This window comes from Pristiophorus japonicus, chromosome 16, assembly GCF_044704955.1.
Source record: "Pristiophorus japonicus isolate sPriJap1 chromosome 16, sPriJap1.hap1, whole genome shotgun sequence".
Lineage (NCBI taxonomy): Eukaryota > Metazoa > Chordata > Chondrichthyes > Pristiophoridae > Pristiophorus > Pristiophorus japonicus.
The window spans coordinates 108,101,634-108,122,740 of NC_091992.1; the positions used below are offsets into that span (position 1 = coordinate 108,101,634).

Consider the following 21,107-nt stretch of genomic DNA (forward strand, 5'->3'; position numbering starts at 1 on the left):
TCATTGAAGGAATAGGCCACGCAAGCATATTCCGAAAGCTCATAGAGACCAAGAACCTGACCTTAGAGGCAGCAGCACTGGTTGCACAGACATTCTTAGTAGGGGAAGAAGAAACGAGGTTGATTTACAATGCAGGTACGACAACTAATGAAATATCAGAACAAGAAGTTCACAGCACTAAACAAGCTGCTACCCCCACACACAGACAAAACCGGGAGAACAGGCTCTCAACAGCAGGCAGAAGCCATCAAGGGCCACAGGAACGGCCGTTCACACCTCATCAACCCACAATGCGAGCAATCAACTACAAACTGAGAGAAGCTCAAGAGAGATCAGCCAGACGCAGCTCATTCTTTGGGAACACTTTGAACAATGGAACAGGTCTGTGCTGGAGGTGTGGGGGTGGGCACTCATCAAGGGGATGTCGATTTCAGCAGGCTGTTTGCAGAAATTGTGAATATACAGGGCATTTGGCCCGCATGTGCAAATAAACGGCAGCTCGGCTGGTATACGAATCGGATGGGTTGGAAAGCGGACCAGAAGATGGTGGGGACAGTACCCGGGACACCGATGTACAGCGGGTCAACACGATCAATGGCCGCTGCTCCTACAACAGGACGCCTCCTATAATGATGAGGGTCCTACTCAATGGGATATCTGTCAACATGGAGCTGGATACGGGAGCGAGTCAATCTCTCATGGGTGCTCAACAATTTGAACAACTGTGGCCGCATAAAAGAGACAGACCAAAACTCACAAGGGTCGACACCAAACTAAGGACTTATACCAAAGAAATCGTACCAGTCCTCGGCAGCGCCATGCTCCCTATCACACACAAAGGGACAGTGAACCGACTTCCCCTGTGGATTGTCCCCGGAGACCCCCCAGCACTGCTGGGGAGAAGCTGGCTGGCAAAACTAAACTGGAAATGGGATGATGTCCATGCCATGTCATTAGAGGAACGGACCTCCTGCTCAACAGTTATAAAGCAATTTGAACATCTCTTTCAGCCAGGTGTGGGCACTTTCAAAGGGGCCAAAGTCAAAATCTACATCACACAGGATGCTAGACCGGTCCATCACAAGGCCAGAGCTGTACCCTATGTGATGAGGGAAAAGATTGAACACAAACTCGACAGGCTTCTGCAGGAAGGCATTATATCACCTGTAGAATTTAGCGACTGGGCAAGTCCCATCGTCCCAGTCATGAAGCCTGATGGATCCGTACGAATCTGTGGGGACTACAAATCTACCATAAACAGAGTCTCCCACAGGACCAGTACCCACTGACCAGAGCGGAGGACTTAATTGCCACATTGGCTGGAGGTAAACTTTTCTCAAAATTAGATCTCACATCTGCGTATATGACGCAAGAATTGACCGAGGAATCCAAGCTACTCACCACCATCAACACACATCGAGGCCTTTTCATGTACAATCGATGCCCATTCGGCATCAGGTCGGCAGCTGCCATATTCCAGCGCAACATGGAGAGTCTGCTCAAGTCCATCCCGGGGTCGGTTGTATTTCAAGACGACATACTTATCACGGGCAGGGACACCGACTCCCATCTCCGTAATTTGGAGGAAGTACTAAAGCGGTTGGATCAGGTAGGCCTACGAGTCAAGAAATCCAAGTGCCTGTTTCTCGCACCCGAGGTTGAATTTTTGGGCAGAAGGATTGCCACTGATGGAATCCGCCCAACAGAGTCCAAAACAGAAGCAATTCATCTGGCACCCAGGCCCCGGAATGTCTCAGAACTGCGCGCCTTTCTCGGGCTACTCATTTACTTTGGGAACTTTCTGCAGAACTTAAGCACGTTGCTGGAGCCTCTCCACGTGCTACTCAGGAAGGGGTGCGATTGGTTTTGGGGGGTCACCCAGGAACGCGCCTTCAATAAGGCACGCAACCTTCTGTGTTCCAACAGTGTTTTGACTTTCTTTGACCCAGGTAAAAAGCTAGTTCTCACATGCGATGCGTCAGCTTATGTTGTCGGGTGCATTTTGCAACATGTCAATCGTGCAGGCAACTTACAACCCATAAGCTTATGCCTCCAGGTCACTTTCGCGGGCGGAGCGCGGGTATGGAATGGTCGAGAAGGAGGCGCTCGCGTGCGTGTACAGTGTCAAAAAGATGCACCAATACCTTTTCGGGGCCAAGTTCGCATTAGAAAGCGACCATAAGCCCCTCACGTTCCTCCTATCTGAGAGCAAGGCAATAAACGGCAACGCCTCGGCGCGAATTCAACGGTGGGCACTCATGCTGGCGTCCTACGACTATACCATAAGGCACAGACAACTGTGCCGACGCGCTCAGCAGGCTTCCCCTGGCGACCATGGAAGGGTCTAACGAACAGGACTGTGAGATAGTCATGGCAATCAATGCCTTTGAGTCCATAGGTTCGCCCATGACGGCTTGCCAAATCAGAGCCTGGACGGCCAGCGACCCCACGTTATCCTTAGTAAAAAGATGTGTCCTAACCGGTGACTGGGCAGAGGCTCGCGATGCCTGCCCCGAGGAATTAAAACCCTTTCACAGGCGCATGCATGAGCTATCACTACAAGCAGACTGCCTGATGTGGGGCAGCCGAGTAGTCATGCCTCTGCGAGGCAGAGAGGCATTTGTCCGGGAGCTCCACCGCAAGCACCCGGGGATCGTTCTCATGAAGGCCATAGCCAGATCCCACGTCTGGTGGCCTGGTATTGACGCGGACTTGGAGCTCTGCGTCCGAAGGTGCACCATTTGTGCCCAACGCAGCAATGCCCCCAGGGAGGCTCCACTGAGCCTCTGGCCCTGGCCTACCAAACCGTGGTTGTGGGTGCACGAAGACTATGCGGGCCCATTCATGGGCAAAATGTTCTTTGTAATTGTAGATGCATTTTAAAAGTGGATCGAATGCACCATTTTAAACTCAAGGACAACCTCCACCACTGTGAAGAGCCTCGCAACCATGTTTGCAACGCACGGAATCCCTGACATATTGGTCAGTGACAATGGTCCGTGCTTCACCAGCACAGAATTCCAAGACTTTATAATTGACCACGGCATAAATCACATCAAGACTGCACCGTTCAAGCCGGCCTCCAACAGCCAGGCGGAGAGAGCAGTGCAAATCATTAAACAAGGCATGCTTAAAATCCAAGGTCCCACGCTGCAGGGTCGCCTGTCGCGACTGCTGCTGGCATACAGATCTCGTCCGCACTCATTGACTGGGATCCCCCCGCGCAACTGTTGATGAAACGGACTTTAAAAACAAGGCTCTCATTAATCCTCCCAGACATGCACGAAATCGTTGAGGCAAAGCGCCATAAGCTGACTGAGTACCATGACAGAAATTCGAGGGGGAGATGGAATGAGATAGGGGACAAAGTGTTTGTACTAAACTATGGCCGGTGTCCCAAATGGCTTGCAGGGACAATAATGGGCAAGGAAGGAAACAAGCTACTGGTAGTACAAATGGACAATGGCAAAACCTGCCAGAGGCATGTAGACCAAGTCAAAAGCAGAATTACCAACAACACTGCGGAACCAGAGGCAGACCACAATGTGGAACTCGCACCACACCTGGTGGACAGACAGAGGGAACAAACTGAGGAAAGGGCAATCCCAACAGACAGCCCAGGCAAGTCAACAACAATCACACCAATCGAAACAGACAGCCCAGGCAAGATACCAGCAACCACACCCAAAGAAAAACAGACACCAAGGCAAACAACTGAACCACAACTCAGACGCTCCACGCGAGAGCGTAGACCACCTGAGAGACTGAACCTATAAAGACAATAAGACCTTGGGGGAGGGTGATGTCATGTATCTTACATTATTATATATAACTGTATCCTAACATGTTATACATGACTGTAATAAGATATGACCTGTAACCACCAGCATACCTTACCACCAGGGGTGCACTTGCAAGAGACAGGTATATAAGGACAGGTCTCAGGCAAGTGCAGCATTCCAGAGCTGTGAAATAAAGGTGCAGGTCCAGAGTGACTTTGACTTCATTACATGCCTCGTGTGAGTCTGTACTGAGGGGACAGGACTTTACACTAGTTGTATTTCTTACTTTCTGCTACTGTTTGTTCACCCATTTCTGGAGGGGCAGAAGTTCTCAGAACAGTGCTACACACAGAATAATCGTCGGTCAGCACTTTTTACCCACATTTTACCACGTTCACACACATCTACTTTGTTTGCTCCATAAATGAAAACATGAAAGATCGTCTCTTGTTCTGCCAATAAGTGACAAAATAAAGCTTGAGTGGTCTCATTCTCTCCAATGACCAAACAATCATTTTCAGCAAGAACCTGGAAATAAAATATAGATCGAAGCAGTACTAAAAACAATTTGTGCCAATATTCATCGAATTCACAACAATTCTACCTGCCCACTGGCACTTTGGTTTACCATGCATTCGTACTCTGTGGGGACATACTTTCTAAAAGATTTATCTAGCATCAGCCCTTAGCTGGCTGCCATTAAGTTGAGTGGGGAGCAGTTACTCTTCTGGTCCCAGGTGCCAATTCTGGCACTAAAACACAAGTAAGCTGTTGACTTCCAACTGGGTCAGTTACCTGAGGATAAAATGACAAAATGGCAGATCTCCATTAAGCTGTGTTTATTGTAGCAAAATAGAGACTATCTTCCAAATATAACAAATATTTTTAACCAGTGTTTCTGGGGGAATACTTTGAGAGAGAAAGTACTTCCTTTTGAAGAGTGATGTGCGTGTCAATATAATGCAAAACAAAAACACTCAGATTAAGACCTTAAGATCAATTTGATCAATTTTCTTGCCCTCCATCCAAATCTTGTGCTTTTTAGGGTCCTTATTTGACATCTCAACAATAGAAGTTGGCAGTAAAGCCTTGTATGAAATAAGCTTTACTGAAAGGTAATGCTTTCAACATTATTCTGTTTCTACATGTTATTAAAAGTCTAGGATCCAAAATTGATCAAAGGTAAGTTCTGTCCATTTACTGTCGAAAAAGTCCTGACGGTACTTTGGCCGGAGGTTTGGTGAAAAAATAGGAAAAAAATCATCCAGCAGGAAAAATGGGTGTTGTACGTGGATTCTCAGTGGTCCTGGTCAAATAAAGTCCGAGACTAGAGTCAGCCTAGAGAGGGGGAAAACATGAAAAATATATATTTTTTAAATAAAAAATAAAACATCGGAAAACATTCAGAGGACCCTTTCCACTGAATCGCTGCAAAAGAATTAGAAAAAAAACGTTCACTTACCTTTTTTTGCAGGGTTTCATACCGACCGTCCATCAAAAGGCTGGTCCAACCAGGCGTTTTTTTTCAAGAAGTACGGAGCACCGCTCTCACCAAACTCGGGCGGGAGCGGTTTTCCCGGCATTGCACGCTGGCGGTCCGCTCCCCAGCGGTATTTCGAAACCATCGGCGTAAGGCCCCGATGAAACTCCCAACAAATGGAAGACCGCCCAAAACAAGGAAATACTGCTGAAAAACCCGGTGGTACCCGGCGGGAGGGTCATCAATTTTGGGCCCTATAAATCAGATCATGTCAAAGCATTGGGTGATGCAGTGGGTTTGACAATTGCCTCTCACCTCTGACACATGGGTTCAAATCCAGCCTCAATAATCACAGGCATGGAGCGGGAGATGATGATATGCGGGCAGAAATGAGTGACAGCATTTTCTGAGGGCCCACCACACAAAACTGGCACTAAAGTGGCAGAGGCTAAAATTTCAATGGTCCTGCTCCACCGGCAGAGTGTAGTGGAGTGGGGCCGAAGACTGCCACAGTTGGCCATCTGACAAATTGTGGGGTGGGGATGTGAGCATGTTCAGGGCAGGCATTATCAGTGGTACTCACCCTGGTGGGAGCCCAAAATGGTGGATTGGCTGGAGGTCCACAAGTCTTCAGCTCCCAAAGACGCTAAGGGCAACTTCTTCAAGGTAATTGATCGCCACCATATTTGATTACCTGGCATTTTAGGACTTTTGGAAGGCCCATTGCAGAACAGGTGTGAGTTCCGCTGGACCTATCAGGTAGCATACAAAGCAGAATTTCCTGGGATAGCCCAGGAACTCCTCCAGACACATCCCCTTGACATTGGAGGAGGTGGTGGGCAGAAGATCTGCCGTCTCCTCTCAGCTCATGTCAGCTGTGGTCCAGTGGGTAGCACACTCCACTCTGAGTCAGAAGGTTGTGGGTTTAAAGATTCTTGAGCACATAAATCTAGGCTGACACTCCAGTGCAGTGCTGAGGGAGTGCTGCACTGTCGGAGGTGCCGTCTTCCGGATGAGAGGTTAAACTGATGGACATAAAAGATCACATGGCACTATTTCGAAGAAGAGCAAGGGAGTTATCCCCGGTGACCTGGTCAATACTTATCCCTCAATCAACATAACAAAAACAGATTATCTGGGTCATCATCACATTGCTGTTTGTGGAAGCATTTCCCACTTTACAACAGTGACTACACTCCAAAAGTACTTCATTGTCTGTATAGTGCTTTGAGGCGTCCAATGGTCATAAAAGGCGCTATATAAATGCAAGTCTTTTTTTTCCTTTTTATAACCTTCCTCTCCACTGAGTGTAATCCCAGCAGAACCAAATTCCGATTTTGCCATGTTACTCACCCTTCTGGCAGTTATATAAGCAGAATTATGGCTCCACAATCTGAGTCAGAGAGACTACATAGTGGCTGGTGCTGGAAATGGAAAAATGTCACATTGATGCAATGGGAAGGAGCTTTCCTCTGCATCAAACTGTGAAACACCTGACAGGTTCCATTCCCCAGCAATAAGATCCCTCAATTTGATGAGTAAATGACTCACATAAAAATAGATAGAAAATAGATTTCTTATTTGATATCACCAATGTAATTGTGTTCGGGATTGACTGCTCCTCTACTTTTTTGTTGATCTTGTCTTTTTTTGTAATCTTGGTCATGCAAACAAGCAGAGGTCGACTTCCCTGAAACACAAATGTCAGTTCTGAAGCATTTTTGAATTTATTTTTTATAATGGTGAGATGGGAATAAGAAAATAATTTTTTTTAACTGCCTTTGAATTTCCGATATTGTTATTAACATAACTTCATGAATATCTCAGGGTAGATTTTTCTCTATGAATGGTGTTGGGCTGCCTGTGGTAGGCCGTACAAACCAATTTCTCGGCCAATATCTTTGAAATATGGTCCACTACCTGATTTACCTTGTTGATAGAAATTTCAACTTAATTGGATACTTTCAATAAAGTAGTTAATGAAACGATACAGACTTTGCATTTCATAATTTTGTGATTGCTTGACACTTCCTTTGAGGATCACTATATGTCATAAGCCTACCCATTGCTATAGGGATAGCAAGATGTAAAATCGAGTATAAAACGTCATTTTCACAGTACGCTCAGAATAACCTGCAAGCAAAGGTAATGTCCTCATTGAGCTATGTATGTTATTACAGCCTTCAAATTGTTTTTTTAATTGCAGTGTCCTCCACTAAATGACTTATTTGCACACTCAAAGTCACAGATAAGAAGCACGATAACAGTTACAAATTTACTAAGCATTTAAGACTACTGTTTGCAAGTACGAAGTGAGCAGATTACGTCAAGGCTGGGCCATGCAAGCATGATTACTCCGCCACTATCTTTATCCTCAAAATGTAATACAACTTCTCCAATGCAGTAACTAAATAGCATTTATGAAAATATGAATGCAATAAATTATGACAATTTTGTAACTGGAGAACAATTGTAAGAAAATATATTTTTAAAGATCTTTTCTACGACCCTCCCGACGAGAAATTTTGAAACACTATTGTTGATAAACACACTATTCCTGTGCAATCTCCATATATGAGGGTGAAGGGAATAGACGGTAGAGTGGAAGGAGGTAAGTAGACTGGAAGTCAGCTCGTGTGAAGTATAAACACCGGCATAGACCAGTTGGGCCGAACGGCCTGTTTCTGTGCTGTAGGTTCTAGTTGTTCCCTGACAGTAGAGAAGGTTTGTACACTGCTAGGTGACATTAATCCCCGACAGATTTATGGTAACAGCTTAAGAAAAGCATGTTCTAGCCTTTTGGGCTATCGTCGCTGTTTTCTCTTTCTGTGTCTGATGAAGGATTGACATGCTGTGATTCACCCTCCCTGGAGAGGCTGCCTAAGCACTTTCTCTATCTGCTTTTCTTCTCTGACATACATTATTGATTGTGCAGCAAAGAGCCACATACCTAAATTTGGATCCAAGCTTCTAACCCAAATTTTTACTGGCATCAAGAACTAAAGAATTGGTGAAGTGAGAACAGAAAAATGTCCATCAGCATCTGAAGAGGGAAAGAATGACTTGCATTTAATTATCACTTTTCATATCCTCAGAACATTCAAATGACTTCATAGCCAATGCGTTACTTTTGAAGTGTGGTCACAGTTGTATTGAAGACATACACAGCAAGGTCCCAGTCATAGCAATGAGATCAATTATTAGTTTGTTATTTTATTAGCTTCTGATTAAGATATAATATGCTGGAATCTGTTTTACATCCATTTGAACAGCATTAAAGCCTCATCCAGAAGACAACACAGAACCAGACTGAAATATTAGCCAACATTAAGTGCTCAAGTCTATATTGAGGCTGCAAATGCCAACTATTTCAGATTTGATTTGGCCACAGATCAGCTGGGCCACAGCAAAATCTGGCTTCGCTGTTTGTCATTATTTCTGCAACTGGCTGGTTCTTATTTCTTTAACTAACCTCCCTAATTTGCATTTCCCCTGTTTTTTTTTTGCTTTCATATATCCTATTACAAGCCTGGTTGGCCTAGTTAAGAAAGAAAAAAAAGAAAGACTTGCATTTCTATATCGCCTTTCACGATCACCGGGCTTCTCAAAGTGCTTTACAGCCAATGAAGTACTTTTGGAGTGTAGTCACTGTTGTAATGTAGGAAAGTTAAGACCAGAAGTTCAGCTAGTAGTTCAGGTGTGCTAATAGAACGACTTGACTCTATATCCCAATACCACCTTCTGCTTCTGTGCGAGAATTGCCTATATATGCTGAGTTGCTGACCTTCATTTGTAGTTGTTACCTTACCTTTGAGAATAGTGAGGTTGATTTGAGGGATAGCTTGAAACTCTGGTGGATCGTCGTTGTAGTAATGGTATCGCTGTTTGCGGCGTGATAGGCGATCAACACGGTCACAGCATTGGACACAGTGGGCAGAGTCAGTTTCTGCAGCCTTGTTTTCAGGCTGATTTGGTTCTGTACGAGCCCAGTCCTGCTTGGGCTCATATAGATCTGATTCAGTATCTGAGTAATAATATTCCTGTTCCTTTTGCTCATCATTTGGCACATCAACGTGTGGCACTGTTGGGGTTCTTATGAATCCATCGACACGAAGTAGGAATACGGAGACTTCAATTATCAGCAAGAAAGCTAAGTGAATATTCATGCTCAGCTGCATTTCCACCTATTATAAAAATAAAATGCAAATATGATTGTACAGAAAAACATAGAGAACAATGATCAACTGGCGCGACCCGATAATGTGGACCTGAAAAGACTCACATGTTCATGGAACTGAGGACTGACAGGGAAATCATTTACTGTAGAACTGAGAATAAACACACATTTAACTCTAGAATGGGATAGACATATATTACAACGGAATCAATAGACAACAGGTGGTGGGAGAGGTGGAGCTGGGTGTTCTTGGCGTGCGTGTGAAGGCTGCCCCCATGTCTTTGGATGATGTCTTCAGGGATAGCATGTAGACGAGAAAGAAGGGAACACTGATAGATCACTGGACTCCAGAAGTGCAATGCCACAACAGCTTCGCGGGCCGAAAATTAAAGGGGAGATGCGGTGGTCAAAAATGTTTAAATGGCTGACTTACTAGTCGCAGCCTTCTTCACTGCAGAACGTGCTGTGATCTTGCAGCCTGGCACTCAGCTTGTGTGCCAGGGCTGCTGCCACGGAAGTCCACGCCCTGGTAGTCTAGCGATGGCCCCTTCTCCCTCCCATAGAGTCAGAAGCTTGGCCCTCCCCTTTAATGTCTTCCCGCCAGCGCTATGCGCCTCGCCGCGTAGCGCTGGGAAGTTCACGTCTCTTTGCGCCCTTGAGAGCAAGTGGAGCGCGAGATTCTGCACTCCACTTCCTCTCGGGGGCGGTAAGCCCAAGGCGCAGGAACGCCCCCTCACAGCTGGTACCATCCCGCAGGACGATACCAAATTTTCAGCTGTAGGTCTTCGTGTAGGAAACAAAAAAAAAAATTATGATTTCCAGAGTTTGACATTAACTATACTTCATTCAGGTTCATGCTAAGTGTGACCATAAATCCATTCAGTATTATAAAGCTGTCTTGGGACACTACATATAGAACTCTATGGGGGCGAAATTGCCCCTTTTTCCAAAGACCCGTTAGCGCCTCCGGGGGGCACTACCATCTCCCAGGGGCACTACCGGCTCCCAGGGGCACTACTGGCTCCCAGGAAATTGCCAGGAAGTTTGCGGAGGTGTTGCCGTGGCAGCGCCACGCCCTGCATGTAGCACCCTGGGCAGCTGCACAATCAGCGATGATGTCACCGCCGTGCTTGGCAATCCCTCAGCGCCACGCGCCGACCCCTTTCCGCCCCGCGGGGGAAATTGCCCGCAGGCCACAAAGCTGGCATGAGCGGGTGTCAACGCCAGCTTCGCGGGTCGTGAAGCTGGACGACATCCGCTCGTCGGTAAGAAGTTAAAAGGAGGTCGCCAGCGCTCCACGCCGCCATCTTACTATTTTTGCCGACTCTCGGGTCGGCTTCCCTACCTGTATTTTCGCATGGTCTGGGCCGGCATCATGCAGCCCGGCACTCCGTTTTGGGTGCTGGGCTGCGGCCTTGGCACAATGCCACCCTGGTGGTCTCATGGAGGCCATCAGAAACCCGGCAGAGTGCGCAGTGGCCCTCCCCTACTTCTGCTCCACTTCCTTTGAGGGGCGGTCAACCCAATTCAGCGGCCGGGGCACGATTTCTGCGCTGGGCGCAGGAAGTCCCAGCCCCAGTAGGTTACCGCTCCCAACCAGTGCACAGGGCAATTTCACCCTCTCTGGTTTTGTTCACATAAATCAATGGATCCAGCATTGGGTTTATAGGTTTTCTTATCATTCCCAGTGTCCTGGCCAATATTCATCCCTCATATCAACATCATAAAAACAGATTATCTGATCATCAATGTTCCCGTTAAGCTGCTCCCGCACAGGCCGCTCACCGGCTTTTCAATGGGAATAGCCGCGCGTGCGCGAAGATTTGAGTGGGGCGCACAGCCAGTTAAAGGGCCCGCACACAAAACAGAAATTGCCGGGAATATTGCTGATCATTATCACATTGCTGTTTGTGGGAGCTTGCTGAGCACATTCTGGCTGCTGCATTTCCTATATTACGCTGTAAGCCGCTTTGAAACATCCAGTGCTCGTGAAAGGCGTGATATAAATCAAAGTCTTTCTTTCTTTCTTATAACAAACTTATTTGGTAACTCATAAATAAACACCAAAATAAAAATCATAAACTTACCAATAAACTTTGCTCAAACAACTACCCCCGTCTCCCCGTCCCATCCCCCAGTCCTCTCACAAACCATGCAATGCACTCTAATTGGCCTCTGAACATCCTGGTCTCTGGGTATATCCTCTTCCTGCATCATGGGTCTCACCTCAAAAGCAGACTCCCCCTTTTCGGAAGCCCTACATAATGGCCCTGATGTAAACAAACAAAATGCAGGCGGCTATATCCAGTCTCCTTCGGCTCTCAAATGTCCTGTACGGGCCCCTGCTGGGCCTCCGTGGGATTGTCACATTCGGATCACTGCATAATAGTCTCAACTGCTGCGAAGTGTGAATGCTGATGCAAAGTGAGAAATCAGTAATCATTGGAATTCAACAGTTTAGTTGAAAGCTAACTGAGGAGGACACAAGGCAGCGAGGCGAAAAATCCTGGGAAGATGCCGTTTTCTAAGCCATTGAAAATGACTGATTCCACAACACAGTGCAGCCAAAACAGCAACCACCTCCCAGAACCATATGGTCTAAAGGCAGCAACAAAATGGCATGTGCTGGAATGGAAATCTCCCACTGTGCAAATGTTCATCATGTTTACTATAGCATAAGTGAAATTGATGGTGTAGGCGGTAATCAAGTCAAATATGATAAATAAATAAAATGGAGTTTCTTATTTTTGTGGAAATGCTTTAGAAAAGCTGCAGTAGAAAAGTACAGTATTTTGACTATTTATTTTTAAATAGCAATGCCATGGGAATTTGCTATGCAACATATAAACAGGGTTGTTTTGGTTCAACACAGGGATGCTTACACAATATAGTTAATTTAAAGCTTGATTTTATGCCAGATTGAAAACTAATGTGTAAGGGTGTATGGTGCCTTAAATATTGCTTCATTCTGCTCCAACCAGTGCAGTACTTACAGCGTTTAAACAGCAATGTGAGCCTGAGTCCTGTGAAAAATCAGTTGCTCGTTTCTGGTTTTGTTGTGGCCTCAATCAATCCCATTCATAAATACCTTCTATTTGCCCATCACAGGCACTCAAATGGCATGGGCCGCATAATATCTGGCATCCAACAGTCCAGCCCAACACAATGGGACATAGTTTGTGGTCAGCATCAAAGCGTGTCCTGGCTGATGTTTATCCCTAAATCAACGTCACTGAGGGCAGATTGTCTGGTCATCGGCTCGTCGCTATTTGTCATGTGAGAGAGAACCTGAGGGAGGGAGGGGCTCAGTAGGAACAGGTGTGTGTGTGTGTGTGTGTGCGCTAGGCAAAAGCAGCAGATCCTGGTCTCTAATTGTGTTGGATCCCCTTACCATTGAACCAAGACCTTTGCTCTGTCAAGTTCGGGTGGTAGCTGGTGTGCAACGGCCACTCCATGTTAACAGAATTCACACACAGGCATCTTCCACCCTTTAAAATGAAGTTTTGGGACCTGGAACATCAGGACCCTCATTGACAACCCCAACAGTGCTCATCAATCACCATAGAACTCATTTTAGTGTGGAAGCAAGTCATCCTCGACTCCGGGGCACTGCCTAAGAAAGAAGAAAGACACCGCCCATTCACATCACAGTGTAATGGAAGGCAGCAAATCTCCATGGGTGCCTGGTCTAATGCATGTACAGAAGAATCTCTACCAATGGTGTCAGCCGTGGCTCAGTGGTAGCAATCTCACCTCTGAGTCAGAAGGTTGTGAGTTCAAAGTCCTACGTCAGAGCACAAAATCTAGGCTGGAATTCCAGTGCAGTACTAAGGGAGTGCTGCACTGTTGGAGGTCCCAGCTTTCAGGTGAGATGTTAAACCGAGGCCCTGTCTGCCATCTCAGGTGGATATAAAAGATCCCAAGTTATTATTTCGAAGAAGAGCAGCGGAGATCTCCCTGGTGTCCTGGCCAAAATTTATTCCTCAACCAACATCACTAAAACAGATTATCTGGTCATTGTCACACTGCTGTTTGTCGGACCTCGCTGAGCGGAAATTGGCCACCACACTTCCTACATTACAACATTACTACGCTGCAAAAATACTTTATTGGCCGTAAATGCTTTAGGACGTCCTGAGGTTGTGAAAGCTGCTATATAAATCCAAGCCTTTATTTATTTTCAATATTCAGCTGTGGTGAGGTTATTTCAGGTCCAAACAACTGACAAGCCAATTCGTTCTTTTCTGCAGAATGGTGGCACAGGATTTAATTTTTTTTTTTAAAACATGAATATAGCACCCAATGACTAAATGGGTAAATGTGTCACCCATGCAGTACTATGCCATTCAGATCAGGAATATCTATGGTTTGATTTAGGCTCTTTGCTGAATTAGTTGAACTAACTTGGGGCAGATGTAAGAGTGCTGTCATTGCCCGCAGTGCCCATGAGTTGAGGAGAAGCGAAATCAACAATGACTCCCAGTCTGATTGTTGTCCAGTAACCCAAGTGTAGGTCAAATAGCCTGGCACTGTCTGGGCTCACATGGTTAGCTCCTAGGGGGAAGCACTATAAAGGTTGCCAGGGGCCAATTTTAATGTGTCGAAATCGCCATTAGTGGGGCGGTAGTGGCCTTGAAATGGAGACAGTAGACTGACTGTCCTATTGACACCAATGCTCTTCCCACTGCCATTTTGACAGGGCTGGCGTGCACAGTAAGAACAGAAATAGGAGCTGGAGTCGGCCATACGGCCCCTCGAGCCTGCTCCGCTATTCAATAAGACCATGGCTGATCTTCGGCCTCAACTCCACTTTCCTGCCCGATCCCTTGATTACCCTAGACTCCAAAAATCTATCGATCTCAGCCTTGAAATATAGACAGCGACTGAGCATCCACAGCCCTCTAGGGTAGCCAATGCCAAAGATTGACAACCCTCTGAGCGAAGAAATTTCTCCTCTCAGTCCGAAATGACCGACCACTTATCCTGTAACCCCTCGTTCTAGACTCTCCAACCAGGGGCTGGAGTCTCTCAGAGGCCGTGGAAAGTTGCATTTGAAAGTATTATTTGTGGGGCTGGGAGGAGCAAGAGTGTGAGCTGATCGGGCAGTTCGCCAGTGGTATAAGGCCCAGGTCTCAAGATGGCTCCGGCCTCTTCGCTGCTGGAGTGGGCAGGCTGCCCAAAATGTAAATTATTTTCCCCAGGTCAGTGGATTTATATCCCACCTTTAGCCAGCAGGAACAGTGTAACAAAAATATTTAAAGTATGCTATTACACATTAGTTTTCAATCTGGCATAAACTGTAGCCTTAACCTGTCACCGTCTTAAACCAGAAGAATCCTGTTTACATACCTGTTGCACAGGCAAATTCCCATGACCATTGCTGTCAAAAATAGTGCAGTGAATGAGAACCTTTATATTGCTGCCAATTCAAAGCCAAAATGATGCAAGACCTCTCGGAGCTACGGTTACTACCTGCAGCAGTGACTTTATCATTTCAATGCCAGCAGTAGCCAACCCACAACCTCGGCATGATACTGATGTCGAAGGTGGCCTGGGAGCAGCGTGGCGACATACAGCTACAGGGTACAGCGTGTGCCGATCTGGAAGGGCGACAGCTGTGAAGAGGGCGACAGGATTGGACGTCACCATAACCCAGGTCGGTGATTGGAGCATGGGCAGGTACAGCAAGAGCAGTGAGATCGGGGCGAAGGAGCGGCTAAAGATTGCAAAGCGACGTCATTGGGGCCCAGGAGAGGCGTAAGTTCGGGGCCCAGATGAGGCGTGGCCCTAGGGGCAGCACGAACCAGCCCACACTGCGATATGTGTGCGCACTAGGTCCGTGCAGCAGAGCAGGTCTCCAGTCGTCTTGGTTAACCCTTGCCACTGGACCAAGACTTAGCTCTGTCAAGCCCGTGTGTTGGCTGGCGTGCAACGGCCGCCATACGTCAAAAAATCCACGCACAGGCACCTTCCACCCTTCAATATGCGCTCGGACCTGGAATATTAGGTCCTTCATTGAAACATGTGTGAACTCATTGAACTCATCCCTTTTTGATATGGAAGCAAGTCATCCTCGATTCGAGGGACTGCCTATGAGAGAGCAATACAAAGGCAGCAACAGTTAGAAAAATGATGGTCTCGCCAATGCATTTCAAGCTTCTTAAAGCTAAAACTTAAAAGCTTTTTATTTATAAAGAGAACATCTATTTCCTAATTCACCTAATTTGCACGGAATAATTCATTAGAACAATCTGCCATTGGGGTGTCTTTCAAAGGTTACAAAAGTTTTATTGCATTTGAAAACAAGTTTTAATCAGAGTAATAGAGAAGCCACAGGGCATGTGGGATGTGAACAAGTGTATTTTTCTGAGATTTTGTGAAAATTGACCACTGAGGATTTGTCTGAGAATTAATGGGGAACTTCCTCTTGCAGGAATCACAAGAAACTCCTGGGGTAAAATGTTAAGATATTAAGTTAATTGGTTACTGGAAACCAGATCACCCCTGTTTCATCTTTACAAAGTGTAGTGGGCTGGATTGTGCATTACTGGCTAACTGCTTGCAACAAACTACCACCATCATTGCAACAGCTAATTTTCATTTTCAGTCATTATTTAAGGAGGGATATACTTGCATTAGAGGCAGTTCAGAGAAGGTTCGCTGGTTGATTCCTGAGATGAAGGGGTTGCCGTATAAAGAAAGGTGAGCAGGTTGAGCAGGTTGGGCCTATACTCATTGGAGTTTAGAAGAATGAGAGGTGATCTTATCGAAATGTATAAGATTCTGAGGGGGCTTGACAGGGCAAATGCAGAGAGGATGTTTCCTCTCATGAGGGAATCTAGAACTAGGGGGCACTGTCTCAGAATAAGGGGTCGCTCAGGAATCTTTGGAATTCTCTACTCCAGAGAACTGCGGAGGCTGGGTCATTGAATAAATTTAAGTTTGAGATAGATAGATTTTTGAAGGTTAAGGAAATCAAGGATTATGGGGAGCGGACGGGGAAGTGGAGTTGAGGCCAAGATCAGATCAGCAATGATCTTATTGAATGGCGGAGCAGGCTCGAGTGGCCAAATGGCCTACTCCTGCTCCTATTTCTTATGTTCTTATGATGTTATTATTTTAAGATGGCATTCAGCCACGTAACCCTTTTACTTGGTGACCGACATCATTGCGGGCACTCACAGATCTTTTTGCATCCATTCAAATGTATGCACACTGATATAAATGATGCATGTCTAACTACCAATAGGGGAGGCAGTGCTGACTGGCAAAATGCAGAAGTGTGTGAGAGGGGGAAGAGTTAAAGAGGGATGAAAGCAAAGTTGATTAAAAAAAAAAGAATGTTATAAATTACGAACAACCATAGCTCTGCTAGATAGACAGCTGCCTTCATCTATTAATTCGACCATGGAGTTGATTTTCTCTATTTAACCATTTTTACTTCATTCCCCCCAATGGAGAGACGTGGAAACATGGAGATGTGTAGATCATTTAACAATCATTGAGGCCAAAATTGCCCTTTCCCTTAAGGCTTGTTATGGCCGGAACTTGCCGGCCACACGGCGGAGTGGAATGGGCGCCGATTTTTCGTGGAATGGCCGCCATTTTGAAAATTGCCCTCCTGCGGTATACTGGCGGTGTCCCACTCCCCCTCCCCCCCATTACCGCCCCCATTATGACCGACTTCCGGTCCGCTTGGACAAAAAAAGCCAAAGATTGGAATTTTGCGCAAGAGGCCACCGCATCAACCGCGGCGGTGAACACAGCTCAAACACGGTAGGTGCCCCGCATTTCTAGCGGGGGTCAATTTCGGCCCCATTGTCTTCCGAAACATGTGTGGCCAATCTTATTTTGCTTGTTTATAACTAGACACTGCAATGATATAAATCATCTTGAAACGATATCATCATGGCTCTTTTCCCTGCCCAAACACTTTTATAAACTGTGCCCCTTTAAAATAGTCCTCACAGATAATAGCCTCCATTCAATGAAATAACAAATAGACAAACAGAATGCTCATTGGGGAAGTATATGTTTTGAATGGTGAGAAAGTGCTTTACAATTGGGCGCGTTTATTTGTACTGTAAAAATGGCCACCCTTTGTCACTGATTGGTCCCTTGCAGGATAAGCCACACCCTGAAGTTTCTCTGGAATGTGTAACTGGAACCGCCCATTCCAAGTTCTCTCTGACTTTGCAAATTGTAACTTGATCCATTTAGACTTCTTGAAGCAACAGAGGACAGAGCTCCCTAGAAGACAGCAAGGGCCAGCCAAAATGCCTTACCCCAATCCAAGTACATCCCTCCCCCAGCCGAAGTGCCTTATCCCAGCACAAGTGTATCCTTCGCCGCCCCCCTACCCCCCAACAACCCCCCTCCCCCACCCCCCGCGCGTCCCCACCCCCCATCATAGATGGGGCAGTCATTGTGTACGGATTGTTAACAGGTTTATTGGGTATGAAGTGAATCATGACAGTGTCGTGACTTCTGGATATCATCCACTCCAATGATGTCCCTTGTAGGGGGTTGGAAGAATGTGATCTGTCTTCCTCCCCACCTGTGTCTCTCCCCCTCGCACCACCCCCAAACCCCCCCCACCTCTCTTCCCCCAGCCTCTCTATTTCTCTCCCACGCCCCACCCCCTCAGCCTCTCTCTCCCTCCCCCCAGCCCTTCTCTCTCCCTCCCCCTGGCCTCTCTCTCTCCCTCCCCCCAGCCTCTCTCTCCCTCCCCCCAGCCTCTCTCTCTCCCTCCCCCCAGCCTCTCTTTCCCTCCCCCGTCTCTCTCTCTCTCCCTCCCCCCAGCCCCTCTCTCCCTCCCCCCAGCCTCTCTCTACCCCCCTCCCCCCAGCCTCTCTCTCTCTCTCCCTCCCCCCAGCCCCTCTCTACCACCCCCCTGCCCCCGCCCCCCCAACCCCCACCAGCCTCTCTCTTGCTCTCGGGCCCCATGCCGGCCAAGGGGGGGGCGGGGAGAGTCGGAGCCTCAGGCCCTGCTTCTTGGCACCACATGGAGGGACTGATTCAGGCCTGGAGGGGGCGGAGCTTGTCACCTGTCAGTCAAAAAAGTGCAGTACAAATAGTTACATTGTTTACAATTCACTTGTAACTTCGTTATGTTATTTTCCTCTCTCTGTGGCTGCATTGAGAATTCTCCATATATAGTGGTCTCTTGTACTTCAACGGGCCTACGTTGGAAAACATTGCGTTCTTGAGACTGTGAAGGAATGTTCAGAATTCACTTCCTTTTCCTCTCTGTATATCATGTTATTATTGCTCTATCACTTCTGTGAAACTAATGTTCATTTCGTAGAATGCTGTCCCATTACGAAAGACTGCACTTCAACCAATGCTGGGGAGGCATCCTGGGAGGCATAACACTCAGATCTCATAGTGCACACTGCAGTGGAAGCCCCATAGTCATCAATCTTTGTTGTCATTTAAAAGATGCATTTAAACACGACAAGTACCATTAACCAGCTAAGCAAGACTTTACATCCATTTGCAAACATCTCACAGGGGCTTTATCATCTTGCAAAACTAAGCCCGAACTCCACCAGGCCAACAGAAAAGTTAAACAACACAATGAAAGACACTGTGCTCACCTGTAATTTTGCCAACATTTCTATTTTTGAACAGTATCTTTGAAAATGTTTACAAGTGTTACCATTTTTTTTTAAATAATGGTGTACAAAGTGACCATCAGCATTTCAATACTCCCATTTAGCCTTGTGGAACTTTTACGGTTCATTTGTAAAGCAATCAAGCACCTTTAATAATTTTGATATGACAATTAATACACTTTAAATAATGGACTTGCATGCTTTTCTATAAGCTGCCATTTGTTCCTGTGCCAGTATAATCATAGACACACCCCAGAATTTCCATTGCTTTGTTTTGTAAGTATTTACCAATAAACACAATTTTTCTTCCAGGTGCAGTTTAGATAGTTTACAATCACACAGAACCAGTACTAATAAAGCAATACATTCTGTATTCATGTTACAACTATCATGCTGTAGCCAATTGTAAAATGTAAATCAAATTTGTGCAAGTTGACTTCGCGTGACTACAGTTTTACAGTGCACAATTATTAGCCTACCGTTAGGAAATAGCAACTGACCTGGCTGCAAACTCGCTTGGATTAAGTAATGTAATACAAAAGAAACAGTCCTGAAATCTGTGCTGAATATTTATATAGAGCCTCTATAGACTAAAGCGTTCAGGAGTTTACAAAGCATTGCTTACCTCGGTATCAATATTCAAAGTGGAACAAAACGTTTTTTCTTCCTCCGATATGAGTGCTTGCTCTGAATATTTTGAAGTTACATCTCATCCCTTTGTCCCCAGACTCCTTGCTGGCTCCGAGTCCGGGATTCTGAGCCAGATTCCAGATTATTAGAGGCTGAAGCTGGGACTTATGCAACTCTTAAACTGCCTTCAACACATACCATCTGCTTGTGCTCTCCAGATTGACAGCAGGGAGGAGGATACCATCGGAATACAGAAGATCAACACATGGGGGAAATGGGAGAGATAGAAAGAGTGGAAAAAGGGAGACATGGGAATGTAGTGGCAGAAAGGAACATATAAGGTAAAAAGAAGGTGGGGGGGGGGGGGAGATTGGGAGCAAGAAAAATTAAGAGAAAAAGAATAAAAAGTAGTTTCTTTGGAGAAGAATGAGGGATAGGGCATAAGAAAAAGAAGGGGGCGGGGGAGAAAGATGCCCAAGAAGCCAAACTAAATAAGAAATTTACACACAAGTATAAGTTTGAAATAAAGGATGAGCGACTCTGAAATTTAGAATTCAGTTCTGGCAATGTGAAATGGTTTTGAGTGTCTATTTAACTTGGCTGATCTGATTTCCAGGCACATTAAAGCAAGAGCTAAGACCACCCATGGTAGTCCCACACTGTTTGCACAGGGTACCCCATAACCCCAGCCCAGTGCAGCACAGCATGTTAAAAGTGCCCATCACACCCATTGGACCTTCTGGATTGGACAAACATATTTTTTTAATGTATTTTAATGTCAGGAGAGAGCAAACGCCGCTGCCCACGCTCTCATAACACCAAAAGTTTGCCAGTAAAAAACTGGAAATACACTGTAGGTTTGAAAAGAGGAAAAGGATTTGCGTATAGATCCTTCATCAGAATTGGAAAGTGGGAGGTAAACATCCCAGTACGTTGCCTACATTACAACAGTGAATGCACTTCAAAAAGTACCTAATTGGCTGTAAAACACTTTGGGATGTCTGGTGGTCGTGAAAGGCACTATATAAATGCAAGTCTTTCTTTTTATGTTCTGTTTTTATTTCAGATTTCCAGCATTTGTAGTTCTTTCTTTTTATTAAGCTTTAGCTACTTGGGGAGTAGAACAGCATATATTCATCCAAGGATGCATACGCAGCCACTCAGCTCAGGGCAAGGTGCAGTCAACAGTATAACTCAGGGCTGCAGGTTGAGCATTACACTTGACGGATGCCAATCTGAGACCAGTATCCAACCTGCAGTATAGTTGCATTCTTGATAACTGAATATTATTTTTGTTGGTTGTCAAGCTACTAACTGTGGGAATTTGATACTGATTTCCAACAGCATTACTCTATCCCTATATTCTGTACTAAAACAGTTCCATTCAGAAAAGATGGGAAAGATAACGTTTTTTCCTGGCA

The 21,107-nt window shown here is 45.9% G+C and overlaps 1 protein-coding gene across 1 annotated transcript in view; it reads right to left on the minus strand.

Annotated features, from left to right (window-relative positions):
• The window catches only part of LOC139226701 (complement C1q tumor necrosis factor-related protein 1-like), a 36,989-nt gene extending 17,122 nt beyond the window's left edge, over positions 1-19,867 (minus strand). The window contains exons 1-2 of the mRNA XM_070857656.1: positions 19,682-19,867; positions 9,071-9,446 (exon numbers count right to left, since the gene is read on the minus strand). Coding sequence (XP_070713757.1) covers positions 9,071-9,440 — 370 coding nt within the window. The 5' untranslated portion in view covers positions 9,441-9,446; positions 19,682-19,867. The remainder of the gene's footprint in view (positions 1-9,070; positions 9,447-19,681) is intronic.
• Between the last annotated feature and the right edge of the window lie 1,240 nt (positions 19,868-21,107).